Source organism: Accipiter gentilis, chromosome 8 (assembly GCF_929443795.1).
Source record: "Accipiter gentilis chromosome 8, bAccGen1.1, whole genome shotgun sequence".
NCBI lineage: Eukaryota > Metazoa > Chordata > Aves > Accipitriformes > Accipitridae > Astur > Astur gentilis.
Window position 1 is genome coordinate 22,432,854 of NC_064887.1, and position 22,935 is coordinate 22,455,788.

General features: G+C 40.9%; 1 protein-coding gene across 1 annotated transcript; it reads left to right on the forward strand.

The window, feature by feature from the left end:
* Positions 1–11,943: 11,943 nt before the first annotated feature.
* On the forward strand, positions 11,944–20,709 carry RGS13 (regulator of G protein signaling 13). The gene is given in 6 exon segments (XM_049807488.1): positions 11,944–11,990; positions 12,361–12,429; positions 16,230–16,291; positions 17,999–18,050; positions 18,052–18,160; positions 20,512–20,709. Coding segments are annotated over 5 exon segments (486 nt in total). The 5' UTR covers positions 11,944–11,990; positions 12,361–12,364.
* The last annotated feature ends 2,226 nt before the right edge of the window (positions 20,710–22,935 follow it).

Below are 22,935 nucleotides of genomic sequence, written 5' to 3' on the forward strand. Positions count from 1 at the left end.
CCTATAAAGATGACTTTGGACTCTAAAACTCAGGCTTTGGACAGGCGAGAGGAAGAGGAGGAGGAAAAGAAAGCAATAGGAAGCAAGAGAAGGCAACAGGAGGAGGATGAAGCAACCAGAAGTAACAGAAGGAGGACACAATATGAAACAACAGGAGTAGGAATATACAGGAGGCAGAAGAGGAAACAGGCAACAGGAGAAACAGTTGTCTTGTGTCCTACTGTGTCCTCTTGTTGCCTCCTCTTTTCCCTCCTGTTGCATCCTCCTCCTCCTTCTTTTGTTGCCTTTCATTGCCTCCTTTTGTCTTCTCTCATTTTCTCCTCCTCCTCCTCCTTTCACTTCCTTTAGCATCCTTTTTTATTCTCTTTTTCTTTCTGTTTCCATCTGTTGCCTCATGCGTCTTTCCTTTTCTGTCCACAACAATTTTCTTGTTGTGTTCTCTTTTTTCACCTCCTATTGCCTTCTTCTGCTTCTTATATTGCCTCCTGTTACCTCCTGTTCACTTTTCCTCCTTCTCTCCTGAGCCTCTTGCCTTCTTTCCCTGCTGTTGCCTTTGGTTTCCACCTGTTTCCTCCTCATCATCCTCCTGTTACCTCCTGGTTTTCCACCTCAAATACTTCTCTTGTCTCCTTTTGCCTCCTGTTGCCTCTTATACCACCTCCTCCTGTTGTGTCTTATTGCCTCCCTCTCCTCTTCCTGCTTTTGCTTCCTCTTGCCTTTTCCTCCTGTTGTTTCTTGTTTCCCTGTTTTCCTCATGTTAAATCCTTACCTCCTTCTCCTCTTGCCTCTTGTTGCCTTCTCTTCCTTTTTCCATTTTTCTCCTCCTCTTACTTCCTCTTCCTTCTCCTCCTTCTCTTCCTCCTCTGCCTCTTGCTACCTCCTCTTCCTCCTCCTTGTGGTGCCTCCTTTTACCCCTTGTTGCGTCCTCCTCATCCTCCTGTTTTTGCCTCCTCTTGCCTACTCTTGCTACCTGTTTTTTCCTGTTGCTGCCTTCTCCTCCTCTTCCTTTATCCTCTTACTGTTGCACCATGTTGCTTCCTCCTTTTCTTCCTCTTCTTTGCATCCTGTTGCCTCTTTACTGCCCCTGTTGCCCTCCACCCCCTCCAGTGTTGTATTCCTGCCTCCTTGTCTCCTCCTCTTCTTCATATTGCCTCTTGTTCCCTCCTCTTGCCTCCTACTTCACCTGCTCATCATCTTTATCCTCCTGTTGCTTTCTCTTACCTCCTTCTTTCTCCTCCTGCAGTTATGTCCTTTTTTTCCTCCTTGTCCTCCTGTTGCTTCCTGTTCCCTTCTCCTCCTCCTTTGTCTTGTTTTCCTTTCCCCTCTTGTTTCCTTGCCCTCGTTTCCTCATCCTGTGTCCTCCTTTTCCTGTTGCCTCCTATTGTCTCCTCCTGCTCCTCCTCCTCATCCTATTTCTCTGTTTGCCTGTTCTTGCCTCCTGATGCCTTCTTTTCCTCCTCCTCTTCCCTATTGTGGCCTTTTGTTGTATCCTGTGCCTCTTCTTCCTTTTGGCCCCTCTTTCCTCCTCCTCTACTACACCCTCCTGATACTTCTCCACTTCTTTTTCTTTTTCCACCTTCTCTTCCTCCATTTCCTCTTCCTCCTGCTACTCTTCCTTCTACTGTGTCTTCCTGTTTCCTCTTTTTGCCTCATCATTGTCTTCCTCCTCTTGTGGCCTCGTGTTGCTTCATCATTTTATTGCCTCCTGTTACTTCCTGTTGTCTCGTCCTCTTCCTCCTCTTTTTTCTTCTTTTTGTTCAGTCCCACTCATGTCTCCTGATTCTCCCATTTCCTCCTCCTCCTTATCTTCCTCATGTTACCTTTTCCTTCTGTTGCCACCTTTTGCCTCCTGTTGTCTCTGGTTTCCTCTTCTCGCCTTCTTCTCTTTCTCCTCCTGTTGCCTATTGTTGCCTCCTCTTATGTCGTTTCCTGCTTTGTCCTTCTACTGCCTCCTCTTTTTCCTTCTCCTATTGCCTCCTGTTGACTTATTGCCTCTTCCTCCTCCTTCTGTTGCCACCTCCTGCCTCTTGTTTCATCCTGTTGTCTCCTCCTTTTTCTGTTTTTCTTGCTTCCTCTGGCCTCCTCCTCCTTTTCCTCATGTGTCCTCCTGTTGCCTCCTGTTCTTTATAGATAGAGCACTGTCTCTAAATCAAGCATTTACAAGTCCTAAGGGGGCTACTTGGACTGGAACTGCTGCAGGACATCGAGACATCTGACACCCCTGTGGCCAGGCATGCCTCCACCATTGTCTGATATTTCCAAGGACTGAGGCAGTGACTCATATTCTTTTATATGATTATGATTGTTGTACTGAAACAGCAAATCATGTATTAATATTTGATCCGATCTACAGAGGGTCCAGGTGATTAGAAATCATAAATTATGTTAGGATCCAGGTGATTAAAAATTATAAGTTAAGTTGTATTATAAATTCTGTATTATGCTACTTATAAATTGTTCTACATTGATTCTGCTTGTAGAAATCCTGTGCTATTCTAATCATAAATTCATCGCTATACTAATCACAGTATTCTGTTAAGAAAACAGAGCTTAATTATAACTAAAATTTAGTGCCATAATCATTCCAGCAAGGATCCCTAAAAGAACCTGTCTGTCCCCTCAGTCTCAGGTGACACTCTTGCACACAGTTCTCCACAATATGACATGGGAAGGAGGTAGATCATGATAGCTTCTTGTAGTTCAGCAGCTCAATCTTGACATCATCTGAAAAGAGGAAGAATGTCGTCACTGCCACAGCAGGCCAAATTTCCATGCAAGATTCATAACAAAATTCTAGACAAAAGGTCATTTACAGAAACAGCTCTTAGGGAGTCATTTGCTTTGGGGGAGCTCAAGCTGCCCCCTGACCTTTGGTGGCAATTATCTACTTCTCCCAACCCTTTCCAAGGAACAGGAAGCACACAACCAATAATCCCCTAGACCTGGAGGGGGAAAGCAGAGTGTGACTGCTGCCTTTTCACCAGGGATAATCACTGTGGGGAACAGAAGCTCCCACAGACATAATTCATGAATGTCCAGCTGGAAGATGGCTCTGCAAACCACAAATATCACTTGTTTGCTGTGGAATTGCTCTTGGACCACAGTGAAGTTCCTGAAGTTCCCGAGTCCTGCAACCAGGACACCCTGCCCAGGGAAAAGACAAAAAGGCTGATGAGTGAGTACTTTTGAGATAGGAAAAGTGAAAGCTTTGGAAAAAAAACCCCATGTTCTCAATTTTTTTCTTTCCCCCTTCTAAAATTATTTGCTAACATCTCTTGGCTAGATGTGGTGGGTTGACCCTGGTTGGATGCCAGGTGCCCACCAAAGCCGCTCTATCACTCCCCCTCCTCAGCTGGACGGGGGACAGAAAATATAACAAAAGGCTCGTGGGTCAAGATAAGGACAGTTTAATAAAGTGATAGCAAAGGTCGTGCGCAAAAGCAAGGAAAAAACAAATGATGTTATTCTCTACTTCCCATCAGCAGGTGATGTCTAGCCACTTCTCGGGAAGCAGGGCTTCAGTACACATAGTGGTTGCTCGGGAAGACAAAATGCCCCCCCCTTCCATCTCCCTTCACTTAGCTTTTATATCTGAGCTGACGTCATATGGTACGGAATATCTGTTTGGTTAGTTTAGGTCAGCTGTCCTGGTTATGTCCCCTCCCAAGATCTTGCCCTGCCCCAGCCTGCCATTGAGGGGAGGGCAAAAATGTTGGAGAGACAGCCTTGATGCTGTGCCAGCACTGCTCAGCAGTAGCCAAAACACTGGTGTGCTATCAACACCTTTCTAGTTACTGATGCAGAGCACAGTGCTATGAGGGCTGCTATGGGGAGTATTAACTCTATCTCAGCCAGACCCAATACACTAGAAAAGATCCCAGGCATTTCCAGCACATGGAATACCCCTGGGGCTTTTTCCCAGGGATTATCCTTGGCACAGATCCAGCATCATCCCCTGTCTCTCTGCTTGGTCTCTCCACTCTGACCACAGGGAAGAGTGAAGCCCCGTGCGGTGCTGAATACTTTCTCAGACTGGATCTGGACTTGGTCTCTCTCCTGGTTGGCCAGGAAGCTGATCATGGCACATGAGGTGGTTTTGCTGTGCTGCCACGATGCTCAGGGAGGGATTGCTCCTTGGGGCCCAGGCTCTCAGGAAGACTGTGGGGCAAGGGGGACCAGGATGCCAGCCCACCTTGTCCAACTTCAGCTGTCCTAGGATGTTATCAGACATGGCTCCCCAGACAGCCATGATCTCCAGAAAGCAAGGGAACGCAGTCTCAGGCTCCAGGCTGGATAGCTCACAGACTCTCAGCAAGCTCCTTGCCCTGGCAATGACAGATGCTGGTGTATACAAAGAGCCCAGAAAAACACTGCTATGGCTGTGGAGCTCCCAGAGAAAGCTGACTCTGAATGGTCCCACTTTTGAGGGGACTGAGCCATGCCCACAGGAGCCTCAATACTCAGGGCAACCCCAGTACCAGGACATGGCAGTCGTGGCAGCCACATTGTCCCCCAATCCCGGTGGAATCCTCAGGTAGGGCTCTCACGACAGCCCCCAGCCCTGCCCAGCCACTCCCACAGCCCAACTTTTGACAGCTGACAGCTCTGCTGCAACCCCTGGGGAAGGAGCTCCCCAAACCCTCACCCCTGGTGGAGAGCTGCAGGAGTGTGGGGAATAAGCAGCTTGGCTCCAAGCTGATGGCCATGGTGCAGCAGCCCTCCATTGTGCTTGCTGCTTGCCCTCAGCTCAGGAAAAGGGACACTCTTTGCAGCTCCTCACCCAAAACTCCTCTCTGACATTCTCCTGTCCACCAGTAAGTGTACCCCACCACATCCCTGCTGCCTCCTGACCCCGCTCTCAGCTGCGGAGCAGCTCCAAAGGGCTGAAGTGGGGAGTCCCTGAGCAGTGTCCAGCAGCACCTAGGCCTCACTGAGAAGTGCCAGTACTGCTGTGGTGCCCAGGACACCTCCCTGTGAGGCAGTGCACCCCTCTGTGACACCAGCCCATGTCATTTGAAGGTCCATTATGACACCAGCAGGGAGATGGCACAGCTGGGGTGAGAGGTGAGAGATTTTCCCTCTTGTCCTGAGAAACAGTCACCCCTCTTTCTCCCCAGTCCATTTCCAAAAATTGCATCTGCCCCCTGCACCAACAAGTCTCTGCTATTGGGAGCCCGTCTGGGCGGGTGGGGTTTTGAGGTTGGCTGCTGTTGGGCTGTTTTCAAGAGATGGGATTGAAGGCCTATGGGATAAAACAGCCCCTCCCATGTTACTGAACACTCCCTGGTTTTTGTCACTCTCATGGTAGGAGCAGCACATGCTTCACTGCACTGGTTTTGGCTGGCATACAGTTAGTTTCCTTCATAGCAGGCCACAGGGTGCTGTGTTTTGGTTTTATGCCCAAACCAAGTCCTGATAAACCACTCATGTTTCAGCTATTGCTGAATAGTGCTTGCACAGTGTCAAGGGCTTCTCTGTTCCTCACTCTTTCCCACCAGCAAGTAGGCTGGGGGTGAGCAAGAAGCTGTGAGGGGACATAGCCAGGACAGCTGACCCTAGCAGACCAAAGGGATATTTCATACCTTATGATGTCATGCTTAGCAATAAAAGCTGGGGCAAGAAGGATTAAGGCAGTGGGACAGGTATGTTCCAGGCTGTGGCATTTGTCTTCACAGCTAATTCCCTCAGATACTGGATATGTCCCTCAGCAGAGGTCCACTTGACCTGGTCAATTGCATGGTCTTCTTTGAAGGGATACTTTTCCTTTAGGCTCAGCTGGAGCCAGTTATAGGGGTAACTGATATAGCTGGGCATTGTGTCTCTGTTTTAGCCACAGTGTCTGTTTGTATGTCTTCAGATCCACAGACCCTCTCTTCTCCCTGAGGGTGCTGAATAGTCATGAATAGTACTCAGTAGGCACAGGCCAGGCCCCAGAACAGTGTGACAACTTTTGTCTCTTTGGCACAGCCAGGGCCAGGACACCCTCTTTTCAAACACATGGCAACATCAGGAATTCAAAAGAACAAGGCCATATCAGAAGCCATGTTAACCAGCCTGTTCAATGTATGCCTCAGTTACCTGCTCATCTCAGTGTCTCACCCATCTGGGCAAGGAGTCTCTTTCAGGATAGATGAGACCACTCATTAGAATGAAACTGCAGTGTTTCCCCAGAGCCTACACCCACATCCACACTCATGAGACCACAGTTGCACACAGAACTAATGCACACACATTATACCTTCTCCTTCAGGGTGATACCAGATGACATCTAGTGGAATATCTATGTAATAAGAGGAAGGGTATTATTTAGGTTCAATCACAATTTTTCAGTGAAGCAGCATACCTTGTTAGTGACTAAACTTTCCACCCCTATGTGCTCTAAATATTCTGGAAAGGGAAGTAGAAAGGTAACATTCTGGGTATCAAGCTATGAAAGAATGGTAGTGGAAAGCAGCTGACTCTGAGAAACAACTTGTAAAATCGTATTTGCAACAAGTTTAATGAAATATCAACAAGCTTGAATGCTAGCAGTCCTGTTGAGACTAAGAAGATAAGAGTCTTTGCAGTGGCTGGGAGGCATGGTGATGGCAGGCAGGAATATATCCATAGCCTTTCGGCATCCCTCAAGTCTTTGAGGGCTTCCCAGCCAGCCGCATTCTCTGGTTTTACAGTTCCTCTGCACTGATCCAAGGACAGATTTGCCAGCAAGTCAACCACCCAATGCTAAGGCAATTGGGCAATCCTAAGTACCTGCAGATACCCATTAAATTTCAAACGGTGCTTTAGAGCGTGGTTGTAGGGTTTAGGGTTATTCCATGCGGGGCCCGGACAATAGAACACCAATATGATGATTAAAGTTGCCACTTTATTGAGCTTAGCTGATAATTTTTATACAATTCTCTAAGTTGTTTAGAAACTTTGATTGGCTGCTGCATGCAAGCATTTGGTGTCCACACGCACAAGCATAAGGGTGATTGGTTACATCGATACTGTCCACGCGCATAAACATAAGATAAAGTTAGTTATACTCACTCTGTACATGCACATAAACACAGGACATAATTGGCTATGTTAGTTAGAGCATGCAAAGCTTGTCTCAGTCCAATTGGTCAAGATAAGCTCCTGAATTGAGGTTGTTTGTGCCAAGTTCCCTTTATTGTGGAATGTGCACCTGTGTTTTTCTAATTAGGATCTTTCTTCTTCTATCTTCTTGTTTAGTCTGTTCAAAGCCTTCTAAAGGCATCTGGAACACTCTAGTGACCATGATCTACTTTCAGGCCCAATAACTAAGTTCCATATAATTGAACCCTACACATGGTCAAGGATACAACAAAACTGCATACATGAAATTAGCAACAAATCCTGCACCTAAATATCCTCCCACTGTACAAGTCAAGATGAGGTTTGGAAAAGTATTTTCTTCAGCTTAATAGTAAAACAACCTTATGGGAAAAAAAAACCCAAACCCAAACACAAAACAAGTTTATTTCAATTCTAAGCAATATTATAGTATTTTTTAATATCTGTAATATGTAAAAGAAAATATTTGAACACAAAGTCACTGGTTACTGATACTCAGTCACTGCACAATTTAAATTTACAAAGAGATGGTGTGTCATATAATTAACAGCGTCCTGATAATGAATATCAGTTGATGACAGAAAAAAGCCCTAAATAGTTCATTATCATTCATTTTAATACTAAGATTTTAGATAAGCTATCCTTTAATGCCAATAAAATTTACTGCAAAAATAAGATATATTTAAGTTTTTGCAAAAGAACTTGCATATGTACATATGTATTCACATATATGTAAATCAAATAGTTAAATACTGGTTCAAATCATTAGCAGAGACTATCAGCATAATTGGAATTTTCATTATGTGACTTTTCCAGAGTCACATTTATTCATATGGTGCCTTTTTTTTTTTTTTTTTTTTTTTTAAAGTAGTTCTACAAGTAAGATCCTTTAAAGCCATATTTAGCTTCTCAAGTTCAGGCCAAAGTTAATTCCCTCAGATGCTTTTAGTATATAACTGCCTGTATGTGCAAGCATTAGAAGTATTATTTTTGATGAGGTATGTGGGAAAGTTGGATCATCTCACCATTGTGATTATTTGAATAATCAACTCTAGTTACATTATATAGGTATTTGCCTCTGCCTATTCCTATTATAGAAATGGAACAAAATACTCCAAAAACCTGTGTGAAGGTATGAAGAATATAAAATAAGTTTTAATGAAATAACAATCCACAGAAAATAGATCACATTGTGATATTTGTCCCTCCCTTTCCATAAGCACAGGCCAGGTGCCATGGTGAGTTCCTTACAGGCAGGCTCTTATGCTGTCCTGCTCACACACCAGGTTCTGCTGTAGGTATGCACAACACACACATTTCCTCCCTAGCAGAATCATTACTGTTGGAAAATGTATGTACATCCTTCTATACTAGGCCTGTATACCAGTAGGGTGAGCTGCAATAAAATAAATGAGTGTACTATATTATTGTAGGCTCAAACTTCAATTTAAGTTCAAATACTACACAGTTCATGCTTTGCCTAGGAGGCATTGTAAGAGAAAAAGAAAGATGAGTCAAAACAGAGAGAGAAGATCGAAAGAATCATTGCACACTGCACATAGCTGGGCTGTCAGATAGAGCAGGGAGAAGACCAACCTTTCACTCCTGACAAAATCAGTATGTGTCATGTAGACAACTAGCAAATCCCCAGAGATCACAACTCACAACTACCCCCAAAAAGGACAGAAAGACTTCTAGAAAGATTCTGCCCCCCACCCTGTGACTGATTTACAACAACTAGTTGAGCTAGTGCTTACTCCCAAGCCCCAGTATCACTAAAAACTAGTCTACTACTGGCATGAACAGAGCAACTTCAGTGCTATCGCACTGCACAGCTGCTTTGAAACACTTGGCTAGAGAAGAATAAGTGAAATGTAGATAACTTGAGTCTCAATTTAAAATGAGGCCATAACCTTTGCAACAACTATGAGAAAAATGACAGAGGACCTCATACAAGTTTAAAGAAAGTTCCGCTCTAACATCACTCAGATGGTGTGCAACACCAAGTTGACCAGTTAGAAGCACAAAAAAGCCTCACACTAATGGGTCACAGCAGAAAATAAAGGCTCTCCCATGGCTATCTAAAGTACTTCGTAATGCTGCCTGTAAGAGGATGAAACTTGGTTTTAGTGCAAGGGTACTTTTTGCCTTTCATCTCATTTCAGCATGGGCTTTAGATTTCATAAAAATAACTTGCATAAAGGGATGGAAAATATTAGTCACAAAACTTGGTCAATACATGCAAGATTTCAGTGAAGTAAAACACAGCTTCATTTCATTACAGCTGATCAGTAGAGACGTCAAGATAATTTCGGAGCAAACAGCCTCTATCAGTACATCAGAGTCCAACTGAGCTTTTGTCTGATAGAAACCACAGCCTGTTTGCCTATGGTATATATAAGAAAGGAGTTAGGCACTAATATGATCAGCATAGACACAGCCAAAGGGCAGTAAGATCTTCTACACTAAAAGAAAATAATGAAGCAAAAAAAAAGTCAAGGTATTTGGAAAATTATCCCTACAACTGTAACTACTAAACAAAACTCTTTAACCAAGAGAAACAATCCAAGAAGAGTTTCTGTAAGTATGAAGTTTTGTACTTCAAAATATTAAAAGTATAGCATAGGCAGGGAAACACCTCTCTTTCTCTTGGCATGTAAGTTATCTCACCATAGCAAAGGCATTCATTTTAGAATGTTTCTGGTGTATAAACAACTTTATCCCTATTTATATATGAATATTTTGTGTAATCCTCTTAGTATAAACTAAGCTGAGTGACATCACAGAAGACAATTAGAACTTTTATATGGTGGTTTCTCTCTGAAGGCTCTGCTGAAACCTACTCTGGGTACTAAAAATTGTGACATTAGGTAGTTCACAGATTGACTGGCAGAGCATAAAGGTGCTGAAAAAAAAAAAAGTATGTTGTAGTTTGAAAAATAGAGAGATCTTGTTCTTTGATCCACCAAAGCAGTTTTCCTGATATTTTTCCAATATAAAATATAGTAGCAGTTAAACAGTCATTTCCAGATCAGTACTGCTTATATATTTTACAGACGTGAATAACTTCGGGACTTAGATTCATTTATTATCAGACAGGCAATTCCTTCTCTGAAAGTGTTGTAACCACGTGACTTTCTTTTTGATTACAAGACCTGCAGGAAGCACAGTACCTACACATTAAGGAACTTGTAGCCTTGTTGCAATAAAGTCTTATAATGAGCAAACAAGAAGGATACTACATGTTATTTATATGTATCAGGTGAAAATAGCTCCCATGTTCCAAATCTAGTTAGCTGAACACTGCAAAGCTGTATTAAGTAGTTAAGATGTAGATGGGCTACCATTTCCCATAGAAGATAGGACACTAATATAAAGTCACAGGCTGCACTTGTGAAGATTAGCCAAGTCAAAACTGACACAAATTGTTCAAGGGCATGTTGTTGTTTTGTGATATTCCTGTCTTATTTTAGGACTAAGACTATTGCCAGCAGAAACAAGCAACATTAGACTAATGCTTCAGTGGAAAGAAGACATTCCAAAGAAGCACTGAAAAAGATAAAATCAGCATGATCTGTTCCTTGGTCTATTAGGAAATATTTCTAATATAAAAAGAAGAGAGAACCACAAAACCCTGGATGTGTGTTTGGCAAATGTGTGTACTGAAAAATCCCTGGGGAACAGTATTTGTTTAAAGTCTCTAACTCAAAACGGTTCCTCAGAACAATAACATTTCCTTATACAAATGTGACTTCATGCAGCAACCACCCGAAGAAAAAAGTTACTGATTGACACTTTAAATTTAGATGGAAGTAGCTGATTTAGATTACTTAATATTGCTTCATCTAATATGCCTTGAGCATTTCTGTATAGTAGGCAACCTACATAAGCTTCTTCAGGTTTCAAAAAAGCCACAAAGTCCATATTTTATTTATATTTCAGTGAATAGAAGACTGATGATTGCAACATGAAAACACCCAAAATAGAGGACATTGGGTAAAATAGTCTAAAATCAGGTGATAAGTGATAACCGTATGCCAGAATTTAAATGCATTACTTTATCTTAAATAGGGAATATAGTGTAGTTTTAAAAGATTGCTTTTAGGCAGCGGGTGAGATGAGTAAATACTAGTGAAATGAATAGGCAAGTGTAGAGGAAGTCATACAGTTGACAGAACTCAAGCAGAGAGTGTAGTTCAGAGAATTCCACAAAAGTAGGAAACGGGCAGTGGCCACTGGCAGTCCTACAGGGCTGCAGGGAGGGTGAACAGCAGGAGTTGCAGTATAGCAGTTGGGCAGAGTTATGAGGCTTCAATATCCTGTAGGAAATCTTCCAGGTAAGACGCTGGTTTAACGCAAATTTGGATATAGATATCAGGGAAACAAGGAAAATAAGACTAAAGGTAAATGCAATCATTTCACAGGTTCAGAATGTTGGGAGACACAGCCTTGTTCTGTGTTTCACTGTGTGTTTCAGTTTGAAGGAAAAAATTGGTTGTAGGAATAGTATGTACCAGCCAAATCCAAACCTGAAAGAAATTGTGAGTTTAAATAAATAATGTATAAGACTGTTGTTTTGATTTCAGGCAGGTCTATACAAACTTACTCACTGTCCTATGTAAACTTTGCAAAGAATTTAGAATCTCTTGAAAGCCAAAGGGGAAGAAATAAACATACTCCAGGTCACAGGATTTTGTTTGTTTGTTTTTTTAGACAAACTTATTCTTGACTGTCTCATTCCTAATAAAAAAATTGTACCCTTTCTTATAGATATCTTCTCTATACAAAAGCAAGTTTAATACAAATTTTTACTGATTGAGATATTTGCTGGACAAATGTCAATGTTAATCTCAGACACTTAAGTTACTCAGCATTGTCCAGTTTACATTGAGCTCTGATCCCTGATCTGGGTCACCCTGAACTTTCAGGGAAAAGATTCCTGGTTTCCTTCTGCTTTGGGTCAGGCTGAAACTTGTAATCTCTTTTCACAATTGGAGATTCAAAGAGGGAGAATTATTAACACTTCTATTTTTCCCCAAGATATATCCACTGGACTGCTTGATTTTTTTTTTTTTTATTTATTTTTTTATTTTAAGTTCTTGCATGTTACAAAAAATATATGTTGGTCTAATGCTTCAGCCATGACTCAAAGATTAGATGCATAAAATAAGAATATTGCTAGGACTGTTTGCACTGTTCTATGGAGACTGAATTATAAGTGGAATCAGAGATAGCCAGAACTGAGCACAAGTTTAAAACTCACATATTTTCCATGTTTAGGAGAATGAGGTCAAATGCTTGTTGGCTTTGCAAGATATTCAGAGCAGAAGAAAATGCCATCAGTTCTAAGTAAGTAACAATAAGATTCTTACGTTCTGCAGTACATGCAGCTGTCCGAGTAGGAGACACAAAAATCTCAAAATTCACAGTGGAAGTTTTCTTTGCAAGCTTAAGATCATGCAAAAGAGTGCAAAATCTTCACAACTGCCCCAGCTGACCACCTTCATATAGCCAATTCCTTTACAGTACGTGAAGTGTAAACTGGCACTTCTCTAGTGGAAGGAGGGTATATTCCAGTGGGAACTACTTTTATAGACACTTTTTTTTTAATAGACATAGGCCTAAACTAATCCCTGGGTTAAGTCCAGATTTGGGCCTGTGAAAAATCTGTAAGCCCAATATTTTGGGTCAATCCTTTAACAGAATTCAGACTGCTGGCAAAGGTTGAATACACATGTGGTGGATAAGAGACATGGCCAAGTCCTGCAAGTCCTCAGCTGCCACCAACCTCAATGGAGGCCAACCATAACTAGAACTTTGGTCAGCATGTGACATCAAGGTGGTGAAATGCTTCCATCCAACATGCCTGCCAACTGGTATCAGATCATATATGGTATTGATTTATTGATTAGAGAAAAGCATGTCCTCTACAGCAATACTGAGGTGTGTCTGATGACTCCTGAAACTGCCATTTGGGTGAGGTTAAGTGGCAGAAATCCAGACAACATTTCCAAAAGTGCCTCCTGGATGAGGACTTCCCTACCACACAGCAGTGGCCAGGGGAGCCCCTCACACTGGAGATGGTACAATAAGTGAACAATAGCTCCCACAAGACACTACAACGGTATTTTCCAATTTAAACTTTGGAGTCCCAGCTATAAAGCCCTCGTTATTTTTGGAGAATATTCAATTTTTTTTCAGTGTAATATATGTTCTTCAGCAAATTAATCATGTTGCAAATCAGTGCAGCAAGAAGTGTCCTACCAGCACAGCAGCTATGAAAGTGGCATCATTACAGATCCTAATAACCCATATTCATATTTCCCTTACCGCCTTTCATATTTTCCTGATTTTAAAAGGAAAGTTAAAAGGTAAAAAGGTTTTCCTCTGTGTCAGCTGCCCCATCAGGCAGCATTCTTTCTGCTTCACAGATTATGATAAAGACAAATATTCAGAAATAGAAATAAAATGACCCTACTGATGATGCTTAGTGAGACAGACAAGATTGTCACTCGTTCTATATACAACTGCTATTGCTGACAGAGGTGAAAAATTATCTGCGTCAGTAACAGTGAATATGACTCAGAAGCAGCTCTTAAGGAAAAAACCCAAACATTCAAAGGACTAGAGATTCTCACTCCCCATAACCACATGTTTCATGAGTTTACACAGAGAGGAGGCCAGTAGCTCATGAGAAGGAAAAAAAATATCTTTTACTGGCAAGAGTTACTAGAGAGTTATCAACACCACAATTTGATAGTGGTAAAATTTCTTTAACTATATATTTCTCTGATCAGGTCAGACTGATCAGGAAAGCTTGACGAAAGAATCAGTGAGTCACAGCATGTACTCTTTCAGAGAAAGAGAGAATTATATCAAGTTAAAAATAAATGGATGATCACCAATTAAAAAAGCTACAAAGCTACTAATGGCTGTGTGATGGGTTGACCCTGGCTGAACACCAGGTGCCCACCAAAGCCATTCTATCACTCCCCCATCCTCAGCTGGACAGGGGAGAGGAAAATATAACAAAAAACTTGCAGGTCGAGATAAGGACAGGAGAGATCATTCACTAATTACCGTCACGGGCAAAACAGACTCAATTTGGGAAAATTAACTCAATTCATTACAAATCAACCAGAGCAAGGTAATGAGAAATAAAACGAAATCTCAGAACACCTTCCCACCACCCCTCCCTTCTTCCCGGGCACAACTTCACTCCCGGATTTCACCACCAAACCCCCCCAGCGGCACAGGGGGACAGGGATGGGGTTTATGGTCATCACATGTTATTTTCTGCCTCTTCGCCTCCTCAGGGCGAGGGCTCATCACACTCTTCCCCTGCTCCAGCGTGGGGTCCCACCCACGGGAGACAGTCCTCCACGAACTCCTCCAATGTGGGCCATTCCCACGGGCTGCAGTTCTTCACGAACTGCTCCAGCATGGGTCCATTCCACAGTGTGCAGTCCTTCAGGAGCACACTGGTCCAGCATGAGTCCCCCATGGGGTCACAAGTCCTGCCAGAAAACCTGCTCCGTGGGCTCCTCTCTCCACAGATCCGCAGGTCCTGCCAGGAACCTGCTCCAGCGCGGGCTTCCCACAGGGTCACAGCCTCCTTCGGGAACCCACCTGCTCTGGCGTGGGGTCCTCCATGGGCTGCAGGTGGATATCTGCTCCACCGTGGACCTCCCTGGACTGCAGGGGGACAGCCTGCCTCACCAGGGTCTTCATCACGGGCTGCAGGGGAATCTTCACTCCGGCGCCTGGAGCATCTCCTCCCCCTCCTTCTTCACTGACCTTGGTGTCCGCAGGCTTGTTTCTCTTACATGTTCTCACTCCTCACTCCGGCAGCTGTTTCTCCCCATCCCAACTTTTTTCCTTCTTAAAAATGTTATCACAGAGGCGTTACCACTATCGCTGATTGGCTCGGCCTTGGCAGGCGGCGGGTCCGTCTTAGAGCTGGCTAGTATGGGCTCGCTCTCTCTCAAACACAGGAGAAACTTCCAGCAGCTTCTTACAGAAGCCACCCCTGTAATCCCCCCCCCTCCCCCCTCGGTACCAAAACCTTGCCACACAAAACCAATACAGGCTGTTGTGTAGCAGAAATTTATGAAGCATCATGCAGCACTCATACCAAAGCCAATTTTACTTTTAATTTAAATTAAAAGAACATTCTCTGATACTGAGTAGCTGTTGTCAAAATTGTAGCTCATATGAAAACAAAATACTCAATGAGGAAGGATACCCTCCCAGGTTTGGCTCATGCATAATAGAAAGCACCCATTGGAATACATCCCTTGTGTTTTCTTCTACTAATATAAGCATAAGCATTTTTTCAAAGTTACCTGTGATGTGCTGTAACTGCAATGCTTAAAAATCAGTTGGTGTAAATGGAGCTACATGCACTTAACTGGAGCTATTGACCCTCAAACATTCGTTTTTCTTTAAATTGTTTAGTCTCTCACCTCACCACTTCCATACTCTTTCCCAGAATCAGGCAGGAGACTCCTACAAGCTTAAGAAATTATTGCTTAAGAATAACAAACATGAAAGAAAGAAATCTGATTTTAGTCACCTCCAACAACTGTCTAGATTAGTAATAATGTGTCATACTGCATTGTAAACAACTGGAGAGAGATGAAAGTCCCTTACAGTTAAGATTGTATTAAACTTGCATTATTTACCTTACGTTCAGAGCTTATATTCAGCTCTCAGTTGATAAGTCAACATAGATGTTAAAGGCCTTCAAATACTACAATAACATCTTGAGCATTTAATACTTTGTTACTAAATACAAACATCAACACTTCATAACCTATATAATGATTCCTGTCCCAAAGAGTTGCTATCTAGAAAGCTAGTACTTCCCTTGTGCTTCTTCTAAGCACAATTTAAATAAGTGAACGCCTTTTCTAGAGGAATTACATGGGAACATCTTGCAATGGAACTGTATTTGTTATAGTAAGAAGAATATTTGCTTCAGTATAGTAAGCACAAGATCTAGGACACACAGAAAAACCTTTTTAAATATAAGTTTCATACAGATCTTATTTAGATTAAGGGACAGATTTTCAATAATGTAATTTCATTTAATTTTTTATACTTTAGCTACAGCTAATACTACAATAATCTCCTCCTTTTTTCTAAAGATTGTCTTTGGTGGAAGTGCTACAATGGTCCCAGTCTTTTGAAGAGCTGGTAACAAGTAAATGTAAGTAATTGTATGTTTGTATCCCAGACAGATTACTGAAAAAAGTTCCCACGAAGCAAAATCAATGCCATGCAGTATAATGTATGCTGTCGTATAAGTGACCAATGAAAAACAACTTTGTGTTACATGCTTAGCGTGCATCACACTGAAAATAAATGTAGCATGCTGTAAATGCTTTCCCAAACTTGCCATTTCTGCAAGCACATGTAATTCTTAAGGGCCCGTGATAAGGGTAGGTTTATCTGCCATATCCCCACTTAGAGCACTGTATAGCAATATATATTAGAAGAAAGTGAAAAAAGTCGACTTGGGAAATCCTGTGTATGGCAAAGACACCATACCTAATGGTACATCTATACAGTGTAGTGCCATGGAAAGTAACTCAGACCCTCATCGCAGGTAGCTGTAGTAGCAAATCTGAACTTTCCCACTGCAGCACCCCCTGCCTCATTCACATCTCAGAGCTCTCCCACATTTCTCGTACGGCTGGCAGTCTGGAACATCATTGCTGAAATACTTTTTTTAAAATATTGATGAGAAAGTAATGTACAGAGTTACATCACAGCACAAACCTCTAAAAGTTATTCGTAAGGATTGTCATTTTTCAAACTGCAGACAAACTGCAAAGAGCAAGAAAATTATCAGGCAGAATTTGTAACAACTATAAAGAAAAAGATTTGTCACTGAAATCTTTAACAGCAAACCACCTGGTATGTTACAGGTTGCAGGGAAAGCACAGGGAGAAAGTGCACAACAGAAAAAATTTAAAAGAGACAAAATTATAGCACAAGCCATAGGCATGCATGCTATCACGATTACTGCTTAATGACATCAGAAAATGCAAAGGTGTACTCACATGAAAAGCCAGAAACTCTAAAGCCAATGGATCTGCAGCTCTTTATGAAAGGCAGGCAAAGTATTTGCCTATCTTAGGTTTTACTCTGAAGGTGCATCTTACAACTGCAAGCACCATTCCTGCTCAAGTGCTAGCACTGAGTGAACCTCATAAATATTCTCCTGGCTAGAGGCATTTTAGCAACTCTGTCACCTAATTCTGTACAAAGTATGACATGACATGACAAAAGGCAGCCTCAGGAATTTACTCTTTGCCAAGATCCCACTGATTACTGCTGTCAAACTCCATTGACAGGTGTTTCAAAGACATCCTCAGGTGCAGAACTGCTTATTTGCTGAAGAGAGTACTCTTAACTGCTTTACTTCTCTTGATTACAGCAGCAAGAAAAAAGTTATTTCCTTTTTTTGCTAACTGCTTTTTTGCCAAATTCTTACACCAAGAAAAGGTGGTCTTATTTTTTCCAGTTGGACTATGATTATTTGAAAATATTTAGATATCTTCTGTACAAAACTAGAAATGGAATTTAAAAATACTTGTCAGTCTTTGGATATGTTTGATAGTGTTCACAGAGACCAGGAAGAACAAAGTTTTCAGAGCTCTGTCCTTGCATAGTGAAATGCCACTGAGGTTAAAGGAAGCTCTGCATGTGCAGAAAAATGCAACGTTGATGTGTAGGGCTGCAAGGTGAGTTAGTGTGTTTAATTCCACACTTTGACATAATCTAGTAAGAATATTTATAGGTGTACAATCAAGAATTATATTGCCTTGTAAACATCCATATTGCTTTCAAAGGACTGTAAACGTAATGAATAAATACACAGTATATAAATTTGGCTTCTGAAATATTACAGATGGGCCTATGATCTACAAGGCCTACTTGAAGACAGAGCACAGCGATGACAACAGAATTCTGGCTTGCTTGCGAAGCTTATAAGATCACATCACGGACGAAAAGGATTTCCGTGGCCAGGAAACTTCTTACAAGTTACATTCAACCCCAGGCTCCCAACAAGGTGACATACAATAACATGAGCTCTTTATTTCCTCTAATAGAAATGCTTGATGTGTAATGTAGTTTACAAAAAGCAACAACAAATGCCTAGCACCTCTTGTATTAAAGTGAGTGAAAACTGTTGCTATTCGTCCTCCCCAAACTCTTTTGCACCCAGAATTTTAATACTTGCCTTCACATCTTGTTTATAGGCAGGTCTTTGAACTATATCCACTGAGGATATAAGCAAAAGGCACAACTAGATTAAGAACCAAGTTTTTTTGATCTGTTCTGATCTTTTTAGTGTCTGATCCAGGGGCCATTGGTATCACTTCAAGAGATTTTTGGATTATGCCACTGCTACATGTATGTATTACTCTGGTCTCTGCAACAGCAAATATAAATGAACGACACAAAAACTCTACCCAGTGCTGTCCCCTTTCTATAATGGGCTAAAAGAAATGTTCCAAGACAGATTTATTTCCTGCTTCCAGCAGCACAAGATTTAGGGAAAGCAGAACAGATTTGTATGTAAAGTGTTTCAGAATTTTTTTCTAACAAGTGGCTATACAAAAAAAAAAGTCATTCCTGCTCAGCCAGTTGTGCTTTATGACCTTTAACTATTTCTGCTTATTACTCTCCTTGCAAAAATAAGCTAATACTGGCTTTTACTGCCACTGCCTCTGGCAGACTGACATAACTGAAAAATCAGGCTAGATTATTTTCTGGTTTACGGATAACAATAAAACTATTATAGTCTCAAAATGCAGCCTCCCAGTTGACACTGAAAGGCAAGCCAAAACCAACTTAGCTGGATTCCCAAGTGTTGGCCAAGAGCATTTGCTGCTTTAAATGACTAAACCCCTAATCTAAAACTTGAGGAAAACTGAAACTTTCCTTTGTTGGTTTTAAACACCAATTGGCAAGACAATGCATTTTTCTGTCTTTTTCTGATTTATTTTATTTTTAGCATGTGCAGCTACAGGAAACTCAGCAAGACATTTGCATTTCCAAAAGAGAAATGTCAGTATTGCCAACCACAAATTCATTAATCAAAAGTAAGGGTTTAAATCAGGAAAGTTAAAAAAAATGCTGTGTAATTTTTTTTTTCTTTTTCTAAAATAGTATTTATTTGAATCTTGCTCTTGGCTCTCTGGTTTCTAGGTCTTCAGCACACACTGATTTCACATTTTCTTGATATTCACTATTAACACAAGAACTAGGTACCACCGTAAAAAGGTAGATGCTCAAGAGGATTTAAAATACAGTTTATATTCAAATTTCAGCAGCATTTTAAAAGGTGCAACCCAAATGACTCCTCTGGAAGAGCAAGATCCCAATCCATGAAAGACATCAGCACTAATTTCACATTTTAGAGCTCTCCTCTGAACGCTAACAAAATCAAGGTGAAAAAAAGCAATGTAATTCATCATGAGCTAATAGATTATCAAAAGTTCCTATTTTATGTAGTATATTTTCCTATCACTAGACCTTTCTACTCTTACACACCCACAGAGCTTCAACTTATCTGCTACAAACCCTGGATTGCAGCAGAAGAGCTCTAGGAATCAAAACTTTTCCTAAACAGGATTGATATATGGGCTCAGTTTTATCTTATCTCAGAAGTCATAATAATTTTAGCAACTGTTTTTCACAAGTACTGTGCATCTCCAGCCACTTGGACTCATTAGAAATCAAAAGTCAGGCTTCCTCTTCAGGGATCTAATCCTAGCTCTAGGAACAATTCTTAGCAAAAGAAGCAGGGGTGGACGTCAGCACCTTTCATCTACTCCTTCCACTGCAGCCACTCCATGCAAACCATGTCCGCAGGACTTCTTCCTCTGCCTAAATCATACACACGGTCTTATTCTTTCTAAAAATAGCAAGTAAATCAAACATATACCACTTAACCTCTGTAATGCTGAAAGCCTTGGGCCCATGTTCTACATATGGGCCCAGCAATAGTGACTTTACCACCGCTCTTGACCTCCACTGATCACAATATTCAGTATTAAACTGGCTTTTCCATTAAGGATGTGGGGTAGACTGGGAAATGCAGACAGCTCCCAGTCTTCGAGGCTTCTTGTCCCCAAGGGAGCAAGATCCCCATCCAGCCACTAACATACCTCTTACTAAATCAAACACCAAAACAGGAGCAAATTGGTCAACTAATATGATGGGGGTTTCTGGCATTATAAGGAGAAATCCACTCTGCTAGAATTGATGTTTTTGTTTAGGTTCTGATTTTAGATTAGAGGGTATATAAAAAAATATAAATAAAAGGCATTCAGTACAGGTCCCCTAAATTAATCTTCCTTACCCACCCTTTGCATATATTCAGTAATACTCTACTAATGTTATTTTCTCTTTCAGCTTAACATTGACAGTCCTGCAAGGAAAGCAATTATAAAGAATATTCAAGAGCCAACACAGTCCGGTTTTGATGAAGCATAGAAAATAATTTACATGCACATGGAAAGAGATTCTTATCCATGATTTCCTGAATCAAAGTTCTATCAAAAACTCAAACACAGCCTTCAAACTAATGGCAATAATTCAATGGTAAATTAAAGAGAAAGGTTGAAAATTTAGAAAGGTTTCTTCTGTCATGCAAGTGTTTAAAGTAGACAGGAGAAATCAGGCAGTAGACAAATATTAGTGATAATCTGCTCAACTGTTCTGTTGATGTTAGAATTGATGAGGCACTATATTCCCCCTCCACTTTCTTCTCCCATGGAAGAGTTCTGGTTTTGTTTTCCTCTCCCCTCAATAAAACCCTAAAAACTAGCAGAAACTATGTATAAAAAAGTTTCAGCCAAAAATGATAGCCTAAGGTTCTAGTCTCTTATTGATATTTGACAACTCAGTATTCTTGTTTTGAGAGATCTGAAATAAAAAAAATGGTTTTGCTGCTAGGAAATAAATGTTTATTTGGCTACACATAACACAGAAGAAAATATATCTGCATTGCTGCATTTACTCTTTTGTTGTTGTTTTATTCTTATATTCTTTCAAAGTAAAAGAAGATAAATTGTAAGGTACAGCTATTTGCTTAATCTTAAGCTATTAAGAGCAGTATTCATATCGTATAGAGTTGATTTTATGCTGAATTACGATGTACAATATGTGCTATAAAGGTACTTGGTCTACAGTATACTATAATAGTACCGGTGTTTCCTGAACTTCTCTCCAGTGATAAAACTCATTAGTATTTTGTCTATTTTTCTGGGTATAGACACATAAATATATTGCTTTCCCTTCAGATGCCCTAATCATTAGATACAAGCAGACCTGACATTTGAACATTGTACTGTAACACAAACAGGTCTCTTTGTCATGCATAAACTGTAAAAGACAACTTGCTGATTCATTGATCAAGTATCAAAGCACTCTGATCTACATTCAAAAACCAGTCTGACTTCTCACCTCTCATTAAAACCAGAATCTCTTAATTCTTTTAATGGACTTCAGCATTGACACTAAAAGCCATAGGAAATCAGGGACTTTTCTAGCATCCTCTCAAGCTGCATTATTCTAAGAAATACAAAGAACAAGTCATTCTGACAGCAGCCCCATAAACCCCGATGGTATCACACTGATCCTATGGGATGATTTCACAGGAGAAATGAAGTATTCAGTTGGATACATTTATTTGACGGAGGTTACTTCAATCATGTTGCCAGTTCATGCTTTTAAAGTTTACTTTAAGCTGTAACTTGGATGCCCAGTTTTAAAAGGCAATTTTTGTGACAATGTAATAAATCATTGTCTAACCTCTGTTGGGAAAGCCTAGTCTTTCTAAGGAAGCCTCACAGGAGTTCATTGTGCTGCTTGCCTAACCACAGTAAGTTTTTGTTCTCACTTAGAACATCCCTTATTTTTTTTAACATGAAAGTATAAGCCTTTTCCTTACAAGGCAAGCATGAAAACACAGGTCAGTGCAGACAGTGAACAAACAACTGGGTTTCACTTCTGTGGCATCTATCTTGTAGAAAGGAGAAACTATAGTTGTTCTTTTAAGATCTTCCTCTTGCCAATGTAATAAGATATTATAGGTGAATATATTTTCAGTCAAAGTCTCTATCCCTTCTAAAAAAAAATAAATCGTTGCTTAGGGCCTCTGAGCTCTGGTATTATTGTGGTGTGCAATATAGGTTACATTTGGGAAGAGGAACAGTGATTTATTGATGACAGATAAGTATGTTTATCAACAGCTACCAAATGCATAATATGATGTCTGGCTTTGTACAAAGTTATATTGGTAAATTGTAACTGTGTATGTGTGCTCTAATGCCAACACGTGAATTACAGTAAAAGCGATGTTGTAACTTATCATCAATTACCTAAGGCTCTACAGATTTTTATTCATCATTTTCATTAAATTCTCAAACTAGAATTTATGCACGTCTAAAGCAGAATGCAAAGCAAGTCTGAACGTAATCTACACTAGTACAGAAAGCTTTAAGATTACTTCAGTGTTGTAAGAAAAGAGATTGTTAGTATAGGAGATAATCCTTTCCTTTTGCACTGACCCCATATAAAAGGATTATCATATGAATGTGCGAATATTCAGCTCATAAAACCACTCTCAGCAAGCAGGGACTCCATAGGAAATCCAGCTAGGGATAGTATAGCTTTCACTGCTGTTAACTTTGGATGTAGATACAGTGCATTGGACTTTGGCTTGATGGATCCTGCAGATGCCACAGCCTCACAGCAAAGAAAAACTGTAGGAACTACTAAAAAGCAATTCCTGCATCTGTGACAAAAGCCAGCCTAAGCAGAGGAAAAAACAAA